The 16,240-nt window shown below is 38.2% G+C and overlaps 1 protein-coding gene across 3 annotated transcripts in view; it reads left to right on the forward strand.

Annotated features, from left to right (window-relative positions):
- The window catches only part of LOC137180799 (protein diaphanous homolog 3-like), a 190,480-nt gene that overhangs the window by 76,674 nt on the left and 97,566 nt on the right, over window positions 1–16,240 (forward strand). For all 3 annotated transcript variants that reach the window (XM_067586049.1, XM_067586061.1, XM_067586056.1), the window contains 4 exons: window positions 4,454–4,549; window positions 7,478–7,572; window positions 10,706–10,807; window positions 15,233–15,472. In XM_067586049.1, coding sequence (XP_067442150.1) covers window positions 4,454–4,549; window positions 7,478–7,572; window positions 10,706–10,807; window positions 15,233–15,472 — 533 coding nt within the window. The remainder of the gene's footprint in view (window positions 1–4,453; window positions 4,550–7,477; window positions 7,573–10,705; window positions 10,808–15,232; window positions 15,473–16,240) is intronic.

Genomic DNA, 16,240 nt, shown 5'->3' on the forward strand with positions numbered 1-16,240 from the left:
TCTATTTTCTCGCCTCGTCTCACGCTGCTGTCAGTTCCTTATTTCACTTGATAACTCTTTAGATGTTAGTATTAGTTATCCGTGCTCTTTTCATTTGACATCAGTGTTAGGATTTTGTATGTGCATCGCGAGTGTGCATGTGTGCAAAAAGGAGGGTTGTTCCTGTAAGGCGTTTTCTCTGATTAGAAATCCATCCTGATAAGATGAAGTAATGGTGTGAGCGTAGTGGGCTAGGGAGAAAGTGGAGGAGATTTCGGTGTGTGTGTGTTCATGCATGTGTGCGTGCATGTTGAAGGGTGGGGGGGGGGGCGGTGGTGGATTTTGAGTTGTTACTTGCTTGTCTCTGAGGCCTGCCTGTCATGTACAGCATCAGTCATGCTCTTTCACAGCAGTTTTATTTCATCCACCATTCCCTTTATTGCTTTGACGACACAATTCACTGATACTGCCTTGTGGGAAGTGCTACTGCTTTGGGAAGCGTGTGTGTGCGCAATGTTACCAATTGGCATATTTTGAAGTGCCTTTTAAACTGGCAGAAATTGGATCAAAACCAGTCAGTAGAATTATCACGAGTGAGAGGAGCAGATAACTCTTTTAAATTCTGGCTTTGTTCCCTCATCTGACCATGCAACTAAACATCCTTTTTCTTTTCTCAAGAAAAAAATGTGCCTTTCTTGTGCACCCAAGACCCCGTGTTTTCTTTTCTTTTTTAATTCAAAAGGTAGAGACACAAATTTACATATTTATTTTCCTTTTTGTTTGTAATAGCATGAATAATGCACAATGCATCTTTTCTCTAATGTATACTTCTCTGAGGGTAAAGGAAAATTGAGACAGTCCTTCATATTTGCTCTATTTTTCATACTTATTTCTCCTCTTACTTTGTCCACAGTCCTGCCATCAAGTTGACATTTATCACAGGCCTCCATTAAGAGGTCTTAACATGAAAGTGCTTAGATGGTAGACAGCTAGCGCTGTGTTTGCTATGGCAGAGCTGGCCCGTCAACTAAGACTGTTTTCTCAGTGCTGGTGTCTGTCTCCGCTGCACCGCCACCTCTCTGTGGTCTCTGATCACAGCTTCTGATGGTAACTGCGGTTTTAGTCAATGGCTCTGTTTGTAACTAATATCATCCTAGCACATTTACTTTCTGATTTTCTCTGGCTCTGTTTCACTGAACAGGTACAACTTTTTTTTTTCGCAGTGTGTCATCTTTTCACACAAATTAATGTTGGCAAATCCGCTCGCCTAAAATATCCACTGTACATGCACCATACCTGCGCTTGGTTTTCCCTACTTTTGCTAGACCCTTTGATGTGATGCAGACTCCCCACTGCTCTGCCATCACAAGTGTATTCTTATCTTCCCCACTTCCTGGGTGATAGCGCAATCTGATAACTACAACAGTTGCCGCTCCCTCTGATTGATTAACCAGTGACCTCTGACCCCCTGTGGGACATTTTAATTGGCTGATGTATAATGAGCAGGCTTCCCTGAACAAGAGCTGTTTTAAGGCCAGAGAGGATAAGGCAGGGGAGGGTGGGTGCTGGAAGGGGGCAATCTAATTAGCTGATTTAACTGATAACACCTGAGGCAGCACGGTGAGTGTGTAAGTACGTGTGTGTCTGCAATATGATTTTCTATCTTATCACTATCTCTTGTCTGATAGAGATGGATGCAGCCCTTGCAGTATTATGTGGGGATGATTCATGGATTGTATGACGCAGCCAAGTATGTTTATATGCACTGAAACAAGGTGGTGAATACTCTGGTATTATGTGTGTGTATGTGTGTTGTTGTAATAAATGAGATTCTGTGAGGCTATAAGTTATGATGAGTAGATCAATAGAACATCTTAATGCAGTGAGCTGGAGGCTTTCTAGGGTCGGCTCCTTATATTGCATCCAAATACCCAATAACATCAAATTCAAGATTATATTCCCATAAGAATAAAGACATCAGTACTTTATGCTATTTTTTAAGGTAAATATTGACATCTTTACATTTTTATTGATTTAATTTATGCCTTATGATTTCACATGATTTCCTTCCCTTTTATTTTTGCACTTAAGAGCAAGTGCTGCTCTGCCGTGACGGCTGTCCTTCATGCCGACTGAGATCAATTTGTTTTTGTGTTTGCCATTTAAATTGTTTTGCATCTGTCATTTAACCTCTTGAATTTTGATTTTTTTTTTTCCCCTTAACAAGCTGGAGAAAATAGTTATAAATAGATTTTAATCATGGTGTGACAATATCATATACCATGTAATCTGTTTCTGTTTGTTTCGATACTTTATTAAAGTTACAATATATTATACTTATACTGAATTATTCCGACCCAAAATGTTTGGATCTTGAACAGGGCTAAAAACTCAAATTCATTTTAATTACTAGATGACATCTTGTTTTTTTTTTTTTAGATCAGTCAGTTAATTGTTTGGTATATAAAATGTCAGAAGATGGTGAAAATGGCCCATCGGTATTTCCCGAAGCCCAAAGTGACATTCAGATTGCTTGTTTTGTCCAACCAACAGTCCAAAATTCAAAGATATTATTGGTGACTAAGAAAACAGGCGAATACACATTCTCACATCTGAGATGCTCATACCACTTTATACTTAAAAATATCATTAAAATACTTGCCAATTAATTTTCTGTTAAATGACTAAATGAGTTGTTGAGCAATTGTTTCAGCTCTAATCATAACGAGGATTAAAAATACATAATGCTTGTCTGCGTGTTAGGTGTTTTTAATTGTGGATCATCAAAGGTTAAATTTGGTGTTAAAAATTAATTTGCCTTTTCTCCCAGTTGTCTGTTTGATTTAGTTGTTTTCTACTCGCTTATATCTTTGGCTGTTTTTCACTTAGGATTTACAGGGTATTTGTTCTTCCTTTACTTGAGTCTCTTCATGTTTCACGCTGCAACGGACAGACTGCAGTCCTATGACATTTATTTTTATCTCTTCCTTCTCTCTCTTCTCTCTTTTCCATGGTACACATTTCCCATTGTCCTCCTTGTCTTTCCTTTGTGTTTTCACCTCTCTCATGTATTGAAAGACTGTGAGGAGAGTGTACCAACTGAAGAGCCACGTAAGTCAGAGGATAACTCAGTGTGTTGCTGTGTTAATGTATTTCTGTGTGTGGTGGGGTGTACTGTACTGTAGGTGTGCATGTTTGTGGACATGCTAACAGTGTATTCAGCAGGAGCTCCCAGCATACCTCTTCACTTTTTAATTAGATACAGGATCCCTGAAAGAAGACCAAGTCCAAGTGGAACAGTAGAAATACCTTTCCTGTGGGTCCTCTCCTCTCCACTCCTCTCCTCTCCTCTCCTCTCCTGTCCTCTCTTCTCCTCTCCTCTCACCGCACACACCATAATTACAGCACCAGACAATTACCCAGCATACTCCTGGGATGCACATTTTGTTCTCTTAATCTGATGTCTTAAATAATTAAAACCAACCATGAACTCCTTTTTGAGCATGGCTCAAGAGGGTTGTATGTGTGTATATATCTCTGTGCGTGTGTGTTCTTGGTTTGTTGTTTTCCTGTTTGCAATCCAGATGTCATGATTCCTCTCCTCTCTACCAATAGCACTATCATAAACCCACCTATGTGGCTCCATGTAACCTAGAACAGATTTATCTTCACCTATAACCTGATTACTATATGTGACTCACTGTGTTTATGGAACAGCCACTCCAATGGTTAACCCATACCCTACTCTGTCAGTGGTGTGATCACAACACTCTCCCATAATCCCTTTTGCCACGCTTTTCCAACAGCATGGCATCTTGTCATGGTGGACTGCGTCACTCTTCACTTGGATATATATGAAAACATACATAAAAAAATAAACAGAATGTTTGTGGTTGAATTCAGAGAGCAGGAATCTTAAAATGAGTACAGTGTTGCAGCCAGGGCTACAACTAACATGTATTTTCATTATCCATTGATATGCTGATCGTTTTTTTGGCTAAATGGTTTTGTCTATAAAATGTCAGAAAATATTGACAGCTGTCTGTCACATTTCCCTTTGTCCTCGGTGATGACACCAAAATGTTTTGTTTTGTTCGACCAACAGTCCAAAATCCAAAGATATTCAGTTTACAATGATATAAAACAAAGAAGAGCAGCAAATTCTCACATAGGAAGCTGGAACCACATAATGTTTGGCAATTTTACTTAATAAATGACTTAAACAATGAATCAGTTATCAAAATATTATAATATTTATTTATAATATAAATAAAAAGCAACTGGACAATCTCTACATCCCAGTTCACTTTTGTTATGCCATACCTGGAAAAAAAAGATATGTAAATCTCATAATCCCACATTAAATGAATGTGTGTGTTTTTTTTACATATATCAGCAATATGGTAACTGTGTGCATTTGTGTAAATATTGACTTTGTGTGTTGGGAATAATGCAGTATTTCTGTCTTCATCAGCCAAAAAAGAAGAGGAGGACCTGGAGGATAAGAAATCCATAAAGAAGAGAATTAAAGAGCTCAAGGTGCTCGATCCCAAGATTGCACAGAATCTATGTAAGTATTTGTTTCCTTTCAGCCTGCTCCTTCTCCTCTCATCTCACAAGGACTGGATTTATACACTTCTGCTATATGTGTCTTGAAGTTACAGTACTGCCTGCTGCTGTCGTTTTTGCTTCCACATCTCCTCACCAGATACTTTGCACTCGCTTATAACCTTTATTTAAATTAAGTCTCCTTTTATACCTAAATATATGTTCTTTGCATATTATAAAGTGACCAGAAAAGAGACTTTTGGTAGGGAATGAGTTACTCATTTTGCTTTTTGCTATAGCAGTTAAAAACATTTACTGTGAACCTGGCCACTGCCAACTATGACACATGTCTCCACACACACAGAGCTAATTTACAATGTTAAGCTTCCATTAAGGAGAGAAGAAACATGAGGAAAAATGCTACCATGTATGGTCACATCAATCTCTGTCTCAGTCTCTCCCTTTCTCTCCCTCACTCTCTTGCACACACACATTCTCACACACACATGCACGCACGCTTGGTCTTAAAATGACCGTTTTAAAGGCACCCGGCATTAATGAGGATCCAGCTGATCTCTTAAGCACTCCCAGATCTTAGCACCTCATTGGCTTATATCAAGGGGAGCTGTGACCTTTGTTTCATGTATTAAAAGAAAATGAGACTAATCAGCCCAGTAACGGTGATAAATCATGCAGCGGAAATTATAGAGCAGAAATGAGGAGAGAAAAAAGAAGAGTAGGCGGTTTATGTGTTCCACCATAGGAGGTAAAGAGTCTAAAAGCTTTGATTGAGGTTGAGAAGGTGTATGTGGGGTTTTAATTCTGTTGCCTGATTGTGTCAATATTAAGATACAGTGCAATTTTATTCCATCTTTTAATGAGTTAAAATTCCATTTTAGCAATGAAGGTACCTGGCTGACTTATATTTCATTTGCACATGTTTTTTAACAACAGAAAAAAATATGAGTTAGTCAAAGCTACATTAAATGCTTGCAGTTGTTTTTATCTTCATGTGTTTGAAGACTGCTGACCCAAACTGTGCTTAATGCCACCTCAATAATTGTTAGTAACACTGCCTTTTATTGGTCTGTTTGGTCTTATCTCACTATATCTCTCTATATAAAGCAAGGAATCTCTATCTGTCTGTCTGTCTGTATATTTGTCCTTTGCATATCTCGATAACCGTTCATCCGATTGTCTTCATACCTGGCGGTTGTATTGCTGGGGACTCAAGGAAGTGCAGTGTCGAGTGTGAAGTTGTTTGGATGAGCGGTTCTCAAGAAATATGTAAAAATACCTTATAAACAACGTTAATTTGCTTCTTCTGCCCGTGAAGTCAACGAGCGGAAATACGGACAGCGCCACTCTGCCATTGCAACCCACATTGTGGTGGGAGGTGGGACCAGTCCATAGTGTTAATGACTTGAAAAAGTTTGTGACTTAAGCTTCACCATTGAACTGTGTACTGTGAATGAAACTGGCATGTAGAATCCAGAATCAGTCCAGAATCAACCAGTGGAAGGCCGTAAACTGCTTCTACAGTTCAACCCCAGTTTAGTCTCACTGGTGAAGTTTCTGTCTGAATTAAAACCATTTAATTTATTAATTCCTTATTGTTTTAATTGATACATTTGTCAGTTAATACATACATATGTGGTTCTTGAGAAATAATAAGCAATTGGCCCGTTCCGAACAGGCACATTTTGAATGGGCACTGCACTAGTTTTTTTTTTCAATTTCACATGAATCCTTCAGCATTATGTTTCCTTTCAACCTGCCCACCTATATATACTGCCAAGACCAAAGGCCAGTGACGCAATTAGCTCTGTCATCCTGCATACCAATGTCAGAGGCATTACATTTGAAATATTTTTCTTTTCTCTATAGGTAGGAAGTTGTTTTATATATAATCAAAAAATATGGAAATAAGATTAGAAAAGAAGTAAATTTCCTGTCCCTGTCAGCTGAGTAATATATATATTTTTTCATACTTTTTGGAGAGTTGTTTCTGGTTCTGCTGTATATTATATCAATTTGTGTGTGACTATCTTTACACCATATTCTGTCAAATGCAAAACACAGAGGCTAGGATTTTAGCTGATACTCTACAAGGAGAACATATTACCACAGGTTTAGCATCTTAACCTTCAGAAATTGTTGATAATCTTTAAAGTTCTGAATCATCGTGCACAAAGACAGGTCACAGATCTTTTAACTGGCAGGGTCCTTGAGGCTCCACTGGCTAGACTAATGATTTATCTTGACAAGACATTTGCTATCTAGTTCCAGATGGTGCCACTTGCTTGCTAAACAAGTATCATTTTTCAAATCACTTTTTTAGAACACAGTTTTATGTCTGGCTGACTAATGCACTGATTTACCTTTAAAGCTGGAATGCTGGACTATAAATGAATGTCTGTTACATTCAAGCCCTTGCCAGACGAGTTCAGACAATGCTGATTAAGCCTATCACTGCCAGGTAAATCTCTCGGTATTTCACAGTATACTGGAATTTTTAAATCTGGTGTCTGTGGTGACTTTCCCACGCTGGCGCACCAGTAGTGATGCGTTTTACGTCAACCAGCAATGATGAGTTTGCGACTGTTGACTGGGATGGACTGTCCGCAGTGCGCCCTAACTATGTCACATCACCAGGGTGTGGACCAGCTCACATAAAAAGCATCAGGGGTCTGCGGGGATGACGACAGTGTTTGTGTAATTACTGTCACTGCCAGAAGGGGGAGACAAAGGTTCTGCACTCCAGGTTTAACTAATTTCATGTCTTTTTTTTATTTAATTTCATTCTTAGTTTGTTTTATATTTTTTCTTTTTGTTTCTGATTTTTTATTTGTATGACCAAATGTCAGAAAATGCAACATAACAGGTCATTAGTGAACCATTTGTGTATTCACCACAGCATTTGTTGCATTGTTTGTCTGTTTCTGTGTAGCCATCTTCCTCGGTTCCTTCCGTATGCCTTATCAGGAAATCCGTCGGATGATATTGGAGGTGGATGAAGAGCAGCTCAGTGAACCTATGATCCAGGTAGGAAACGTTCTGAACAAAGCTGTAAAAATGTGTAGAGCGTCAGTTACTTATCTGACATTAGTAGATGACTTTCTTGGACTGACCTCCTAACTCTAACTTGGATTTGCACCTACCAAGCTCTGATGAGAGAAGAATATTGGAAACTAGCTTATCCTACAATGTGCAAGTTTTCACCTTGAGGCAGGAAGTATATTTTTAGTACTGCACTTCTCCTACTTAGTAGTTAAGGATTATGCCCCAACTCTTGTCTATCGTCGTGATTATTTGTCTAGCTTGAAACGGCACGTAGCCTGAGGCTGAAGTATCTGCATCTGTAACGCCTACTATACAACAGGTGTGGAAGCAGTTGGTGATCTCAGGCAATCTGTGAATAAATAAATGAGTACCATGCTGATGTTAACTAGTATCTTATAAATACTCTTTTTCTGCTGTTGTGTTTTTGTTACTGCTTTGCTTTGTGGCCATGACTTCTATGTGCTTAACAGTCACATTTCAGTTTAATGACAGCTGTGTAACTTAATCTAACTGTCTTACATTTTTGGCTACAACAGTATACATATCTGCTCTGTAAATCAGTTGTCCTTTGTCCTCCTTTGAGAAAAACACAAAAACTAAAAGTGAGAAATTTATATTTTAATTTCTGCTCTGTTATATGCCTACCTAGCGGGAGTCCTTATCTCGATACAGAAAATTAAATCTTGCATAAAGAAGTAATGTGGCGTTCTATTATAGGCAGAGTAAATGGTGACACTGAGGCAGACAGCAGCCTGCTGTACAAGACAAGAGCCAGACTTTATTTCTTCATTTTAATAATGCAAAACCATTACCATTATATATAAGAAACATGTCAACATTATTTTTGACTGCAAAGAAGGATGATCAAATGTGATTTCAGTCAGACTTTAAAGCACATATGTACTGTGTGAACTATTGATCTGTGTATATATCTATCTGTCTGTGTCATTCTCTGTATCTGTGTTTGTCTACCTTTCTTTTGTTCTTTCTTTCATTCTCTGTATGTCTGTCCCAGTTAACTGTCAAGTTCTGAGGAAGTTTCTGCTTGTTGTTTTCCTTGGGCTCAGGGTAGAACCTGACCATTACTGTAGAAGAGACAGATATTGATATTTTAGAGTTCTGGTAACATTATTTGATAACAGTATATTTGTTAGTATTTGTTTTTTAACCTACACACATATTGCGAACAAATATTTTTGTTTATGTCACCAACATATTCTGAGCAGGATATTTTACACTTTACATTGAGACTTTCTAAATCACAGTACTGAAAATCCATTTCTGTACTGCAGTTTCTTGTTACCTGTTGGCCGACATGTATGCTGATGTTTTCTTCTGTCTTTTGGATAGACTCTAGGTCAGGGTATTGGTACTACTGTCTTGTGGATCATTATTTTTACTGCCCTGTTATTCTCAATTTTGGTATTTATCAACAAAAAACTTAAATTATTTTATTTTGTAGGGCCTCTCATTATAAACTGATTTAAAAATACATGCTCACAAGAGTGCTTAAATATATGATATATAGATTAGAAGATAAAATATGTAATAAAAAAATATCAATAAAATTGATAAAAAAATACAAATAAAAAATAAGTGTAAAACTGATTAAAAGACAATTTGTAAAAATAACTTTTTAATAAAGGATACTTGCATTGCTTGCCTGATTTTGAATGTTCTAGAGGTTTTAAGCCCTGACAGCAAATGTCCTGCTATCGTCCTTCTCCAGCCTGGCCCTAGGAACAGGCAGTAACAATTGGTCAGCAGACCTTAAGCTACTAAGTGTAACAACAGTGAAGGTAAACTATATCAGATGGGACAAACAAGCAATGAAATTTTAAGATCAATTTTGAAGGCCACGAGAAACCAGTGCTGGGAAGCCACAATGGGAAAATGTGCTCCAATTTTCTAGTGCATGTCAGTACCTAGGCAGCTGTGTTTTGTATGAGCTGGACACAGCTCAGTTGATTACTTGGGCACTCTGGCAAATAAAGAGTCATAATCTAAATTGCTGAAAACAAAGGTGTGAATAAGTACACTATACTTATGCAGCATACATTCAACAAGCCAAATTTAAATAAACCCATAGATTTCACCAAATATGTAAATGGTTGATGACTTAAAATTGTGAACCAGATGTTGAAGAAACTGATTAATGTATTTATGTGTTTTACATTATTTAACTGTGATCAGTCAGTGTTGGTGTGGGTAACCTGAGTTTAAACAAATAGACAAAAACAAAGCTGAGCTATGTACGGATGTGCATTTTAAAGAATTTAATTTGATCAATATTTGCTAATTACAATACACAAATAATTGTCATTGAAGCAAATTCCATTATAGTAGATCAATAAAAACCACAAGTAATGGAAGTGGCAATATTTGTCCTGACTCCAGGCATCAGGAACAGATTTTCAACCTCATTTAAATCCATCAGACCAAAATATTTACCCCAGTGTGAGCCATATTTGTTAAGATGGCTGTTAAATTCAGATGAGAAGCCAATGTAATCAACATGTCTTAAATAATTTAACATTTATTCCTTTTAGCTATCTAAATAACCCAATTACAATTTCACTTTTCAATAGTCTATTAAAACAACAGTATACATGTATATCACCCTAAGGATGTTTGTGAATGAAAGACATTTTGTTGCAGTTACAAAACTGTATTTTTACTTACTAACTCACCAGCAGGTCTGAAACTCACTAAAATGTGAGGCAAATGGAGCAGAAATAGGTTAGATTTCCATTTATGGTAGGTACAAACAAGAAATGCCAATCTTAGGACTCATTCTAAAATTAAAAATAAATTAAATGAAAGCACCGCACTAATAATCAAGCATGTACTGTGGACAACCACGCTGCAGTATATCTTAGTCTTGGCTCTGCCATATATAGGTGCGTAGGCAAAAAAAAGGGCACATTTTATATACTCCAGGGTGAATAGCTTTATATTTTGCACAGTTTAAATCATGACTTTTTCTTCATGCTTCAAGAAATTGAAACAAAAAAAGGAGAAGAATCCAACATAGTACCATGAACAATTAATACATTGTATGAAGTGCTTTCCTTTGTGCTGCTTCATACTCCTCTTACTTCTCTCTTCTCTTTAGAACCTTGTGAAGCACCTACCAGAGCAGGAGCAGCTGAATGCTTTGACCAAGTATAAAAATGAGTACGCGAACTTGTCAGAGCCTGAACAGTTTGGGGTTGTGGTGAGTACACACACATGCACACACAGAACGCTCCTAACCTCCCCACCTGTTGGTTTTAGCTAGAACGCATAAAGGTACATCACAAAAAATATTCTTTTATGCTGTAGTTTTGTTAATGGAAGACCTTAGATATTATACACTACACTGCTTTTTATGCCAGTTACGTTGAAATTCAGTGTGCTTCAATGTGCTTTGAATAAAGGGATTTAACATAAATACGATTATGCACACACAATTTTATAAAACTGGTTTATTACTTGTTAAATGTTATACAGTAGTAATGCAAACTTGACTTGTATTTGCATCATATCTCTCCTCAGTGTCTCTCTTTCTGTTTCATAAGAACACATACACACGCGCACACACACATAATCAGAGCACTTTCATATGAATATCCTAATCCCAAGCTTTTTAAAATTCTATCTCTTTAAGCCTTAAGAGGAAAGACAGGACACCTGTGGACTGCCGCACTAATTTATGCACATTAAAGAGCAGTACTGCTGCCTAATTATGTCTGCATCGTTTTCTTAAAGACTTTTCAAAGGAGGCTTATTCAGAATTATGCATGAGGGGTGTAACACTTTTTGTGTATTTTGTGTTTCTGCCTAGCAACTAAGTTGCTAACAAAATACCCAGCAGTCTTCTTCTTTTGCCCCACACACCCACCTGTTTTGCAATCATCCATGAAAGAGAGTCTTATCACTGAATGAAAATGCAGTGGCTGAGCAGCTGATGGGGGGGGGGATAAACAAGACTAGGTCAAAACCTAGTATATGGCTGGACTGTGTATGAAATGCTACATGGATTTTGAAGACCTAGTGAAATGAAAAATAAATTTTCCTACTTCTAATCCTGTGTTAATTGTTCAGTTATCTCTTATGCCATATGTCAAAAAGATCACTTTTGAGTATTTTTATGTCAAAATCCTTGTCTTTCCTCTTCCTGTTTCAGAACGGTTTCAAAAGTTTGATGATTCATCTTGAATTCAGGGACGTTTACAAAAATTCAATTAATCAAATGTGACTTTGGGGCGACCAGCTAACCGCACCGATGTGGGTTGTAGTAGCTAGCAGAGCAACATGGAGAAAAATGGGAAGTGATGTGTGTTTGGATATCAGTGGGCAAAAACTTTCCAAAACCCTCGTCCTCTTGATCTAACAAAAAGTTTGTGTGTGTGTGGAGCCAATAGTCCTCTCTAGCTCTGTTTATCTCTGCAGCTGCATGTTGCACTTGCTAAGCCCTACCCACTTTTAGCAGTCCAATTAAATATGAAGGATTTGATTTAAATCCCTCTTGTAACTGTACACCGCTCAAATATTCTCTTTTACTGAGAAATATGTCACAGTAGAGAATCTAAAGACGCTCTAAATTCCATATCACTGGCAATGTGTCTGATGTCACATACTATTCACTGCATACCCAATATGTGTACTTTTGTGCACACATAGCCTACATACTTTTGTGTAATTAAACAGTAGTATGTATCTTTTCGGACGCACTGACTGAGCTATAATTATCACATCACTTCCTGAGAGCCCCCTTGCTGGTTGGAGATGCGTAACCATAGTAGCCCGTGCCAAGCATAAAGTCTGAACTAATTTTAAAAAATATATTTCGCGTAGCAAAGTGAAACACCGTGTGTGCATATGATGCACATCAAGTGCTGCCCCTAGCACCAATCAGAAGTGTCACGCTGCAGCGTGTCAATATAGTAATTAGCTGGATGTAACTCCAGTTCTATGAGTACAGTGTGGGACAACGAAATGCCATTGGTGAGTTGCCTATTGTAGTTGTCTATTTTTGATTAATAACCTGAAAAAATAACAATCTGAGCAGTGAGATTATGTTTTGAAAGCAGCAGATCAACCAACAATTAATTCATTTTTGCCTTGTAGATACAGGCTAAAAAGAAATAGTTAAAACTACAGTGAAAAGCAAGCAACAAACTAATAAATAATGTTTGTCGCTGGACCAATATTTTATTGAAGTACGAAACAGCTTTTTCTCTGGAAAAAGCGTTTTTTCAGGGGTGGTGACACTGGAAATAGAACAGTAACATGAGGTGCCACAGGGCAGTGCGTCGACACGCGCCTAGCTGCCGCCAGTGTCAGGGTTGTACATAAAAAATAAAAGGGGCGGGTGTTTTGACGTACGCTGTTTGGCAGCGGTGTTTTATGGCCTTTATACTTAACTCATATTTAAATTGAAGCGTTGTTGCCGTTATGCCAGAGCTGCCTTGGTCACTGTTTGCCATTGTCTGTTATGTTGTTGTTGTTGTTACTACTGCATTGCATTGTTGGATTTTTATACCGGCGTAGTGTCCACTGCTTGCATACAGTAATATTTCCCCGTAAATAGTAGACAATTCACGTATCACTGGTTTCATAATAAGGTTTTGGACATACTAAAAAATCTCACATACTATTTTAGTGTAATAGGTAGCATGTTGGTACAGAATGACGCAGCAGGAGACTTTAATTTGAAATGAGGGCTTTTAATTTGAAATGGATACAGAAAGTGGTGGCATTCAGCCAACCCGTGGTGCAACTTCATCACTCAGCGATTCAGTCAGTCGGTCAGTCAGTCATGGACATTCGTGGTTATAGAGCTGGCCCCGCTGTTGTGGTCCAGCCAGAAATAGAGCATGCTCAGCTGTTGTGTATAGTTCATCAGGGAGACATAGAACAAAGAGGAGCCTGCTTATATAATGTTGTTTCGCTGCTGTGACTGTGTAGACCCAAGGAGGCTTGTGTGCTTTCACCTATCAGAAAAGCTCAGGTTCAAAGGGAATTTTTAATTTCGATTGTGCAAACATATGCATTTTATCTTATCTTTTTTCTATATCCGCCACCCTCACACATGATTTGAACCCTACCTTGTGTGTAGTAGTGTGTAGTTGTGTCTATGCCTAAGAATAGACCCGATTGCACACTGTTTTAAAATTCCTTACATGCACATAAGGGTAATATAGTCATTTAATTTTTCTTTCTGCAACTGCATGAATAAATTGAATGTTCTTTGACAAGGAGTCAAATGGCAAAAAAGCTCTCAAATATAGTATTCATTTCCATACATCTCCACGTCATTAGATTAAATCATATTCTAACATATTTTACCCCCGTGAACTTCATGCAGTACAGTAGCTGTTCTTGCTACTGCAACACATCATTTGTGGTTGATGACCTTTGGCCTGGTAATCACTCTGTTTACCAGTACATGCATCCTCTTTGCCCTACTTTAGTCACAGTTTTTATGACAGGCAGTTCTTTGAATTAAAGTCTTTCATCTAGGATTTAAATTGTTGTTGACACTCCACTGAGACATTTATTAGAAGTTGCCAAAAAAATTGTTTTATTCTATATGGTGCATAATTTTTCAATTCCCTGTTCACAGTTGATAGCATGAGAGAAATGTTAACAAAGCTGTCTTTTCACTCTCACCATCCTACCACCTTGTTCAATAATGACTCCATTTTATCTATTTTATTTTTTATGTCCATTTTGTTTATTTTTAATAATTGAAGCTGTCCCTAAATGCTGCCTTCAGCAGCTTACTTTTGCCCATTGCCCTCAGTAACATTCATAGAGCAGAACACATGCACTTTGAAGGCGCTCTGGTGTGTTTGCTTTCTTTCTTCTGTCTCTGATTATTTTCTCCTTACTATAATATCCTTATCACATACTATATCCCATCTCCGGGCTCTATTTCAGCATTGTGTTTGGTTCTTCTGCACTTTGCTATTTCTTAATTGTGTCATACTTTTCTCTTGCCCTGTTTCCTCTCTCTCCTTTTCTCTCATACAAACACACACAGTACATGCACACACAGACGCTCACTTGCTCACCGACTGAAATAGTAATTTGATAACATTACGGTAGCTATAATTAAACCCTTGATGGAGGACATCAAACTGCACAGCCAGCTGTTGTGTGAAACAGACAATTGGAACGTGCACCTCTCCCTACCACCCCACACACATACACAATCACTGCTGTGGCCAGGCCCTGGGCCCAATGCAATATTTTCCAATTTTCTCTAATTGTGTGAGAGTGGTAATCCAAGGCAGCCTATTGTATATTCCACCCCCTCCGCTGCCTGCCCTATATGGACACTAACTCCACAATTAACTTACCAGACCTGGGTCCCAAATCAAATCACTGCCAGCATCTATAACTACTGCCTAGCAACACTTTCGAGCATGCTGGTTGCATAAATGTCTTTTAAATTAGATTGGCTGAATGTAAGAGTGTGCCAAAAGTGTGATTGTAGTTATTTTAAGTATGTTCTCTGACATCATTTTCCTAACTTTTGCTTTACTTCTCTTCTGCTTTATGCTCTACACCTCTACTTTTTCATATTCTTCTTTGCTCTTTCATTCTACCTCGTTTGCTTATTTGCTCTTCCATCTCTGTTCTCCTCTCACAGATGAGCAGTGTGAAGCGGCTCCACCCGCGCCTCAGCCACATCCTCTTCCGACTGCAGTTTGAGGAGCAGGTAACCAACCTGCGTCCAGATATCCTGGCTGTAAATGCTGCCTGTGATGAGGTCAGGAAGAGCCGCTCCTTTGGCCGCTTGCTGGAGCTGGTGCTGCTGCTGGGGAATTACATGAATGCAGGCTCCCGAAACGCCCAGTCATACGGCTTCGACCTCAGTTCCCTCTGCAAGGTGAGGGGTGAAATGCTGAATTTGTTGGCAACAACTCACATTTGTATTTCTTTATCCCTCCAGTGGCAGCCGTGTAACAGGAGTGATGTACGTATGTTCAAGGAAAGAAATACTCATGAGATGAACTTTTTTTTTTTTTTACAGATTTGACAGAGCTGTGTTTCCAATAGGATGGCAGCAGTAACATGTAATTAGTAAATTATTACAATTAACATGACAAAAGGCAAAAGACCAAATACAAACAGAAAAGATTTGAAGACCTTTGCTTGAATGAGGCTTGCCAGATTCTTCTTATTCTACTTGCTGCAGTCACTGATTCCATGTGATCAAAAACCCTGCATTTAACTGCTCATTTTGTATTACCATGGTGTCATTGGTACAAACTGATTTATTCTTCTGGCCTTGGCAGTAACAATCCATTGTGTTCAGACTTTGAATTTTGAGACAAAACACACTCTTTTCCGCAGTCAGTCATCAGAAAAGTATTGGATGACTTACAGACAGATTCAGTGTTCAGGATGACTTTTTTGTGCACAAATGTGTAAAAGCATGTATGTTGCAATGTGTATCTTTGTTTACACACCTCTCCTTGTGTGTATTTTTGTGGCTCTGTGTTTTAAGGAGAATTTGTTTCTATCCATGTATGTGTCAGTGTTTTGTTTTGGTTTTTTTTTAATTACTGATGCTCTTTTTTTTCTTTTATGTCACCTTGGCTGAGCCTTATCAATGAACTGATCTAAAGTGGCTGCTGTGACGAGACATTTTGTT

Source organism: Thunnus thynnus, chromosome 1 (genome assembly GCF_963924715.1).
Source record: "Thunnus thynnus chromosome 1, fThuThy2.1, whole genome shotgun sequence".
NCBI classification, from domain to species: domain Eukaryota; kingdom Metazoa; phylum Chordata; class Actinopteri; order Scombriformes; family Scombridae; genus Thunnus; species Thunnus thynnus.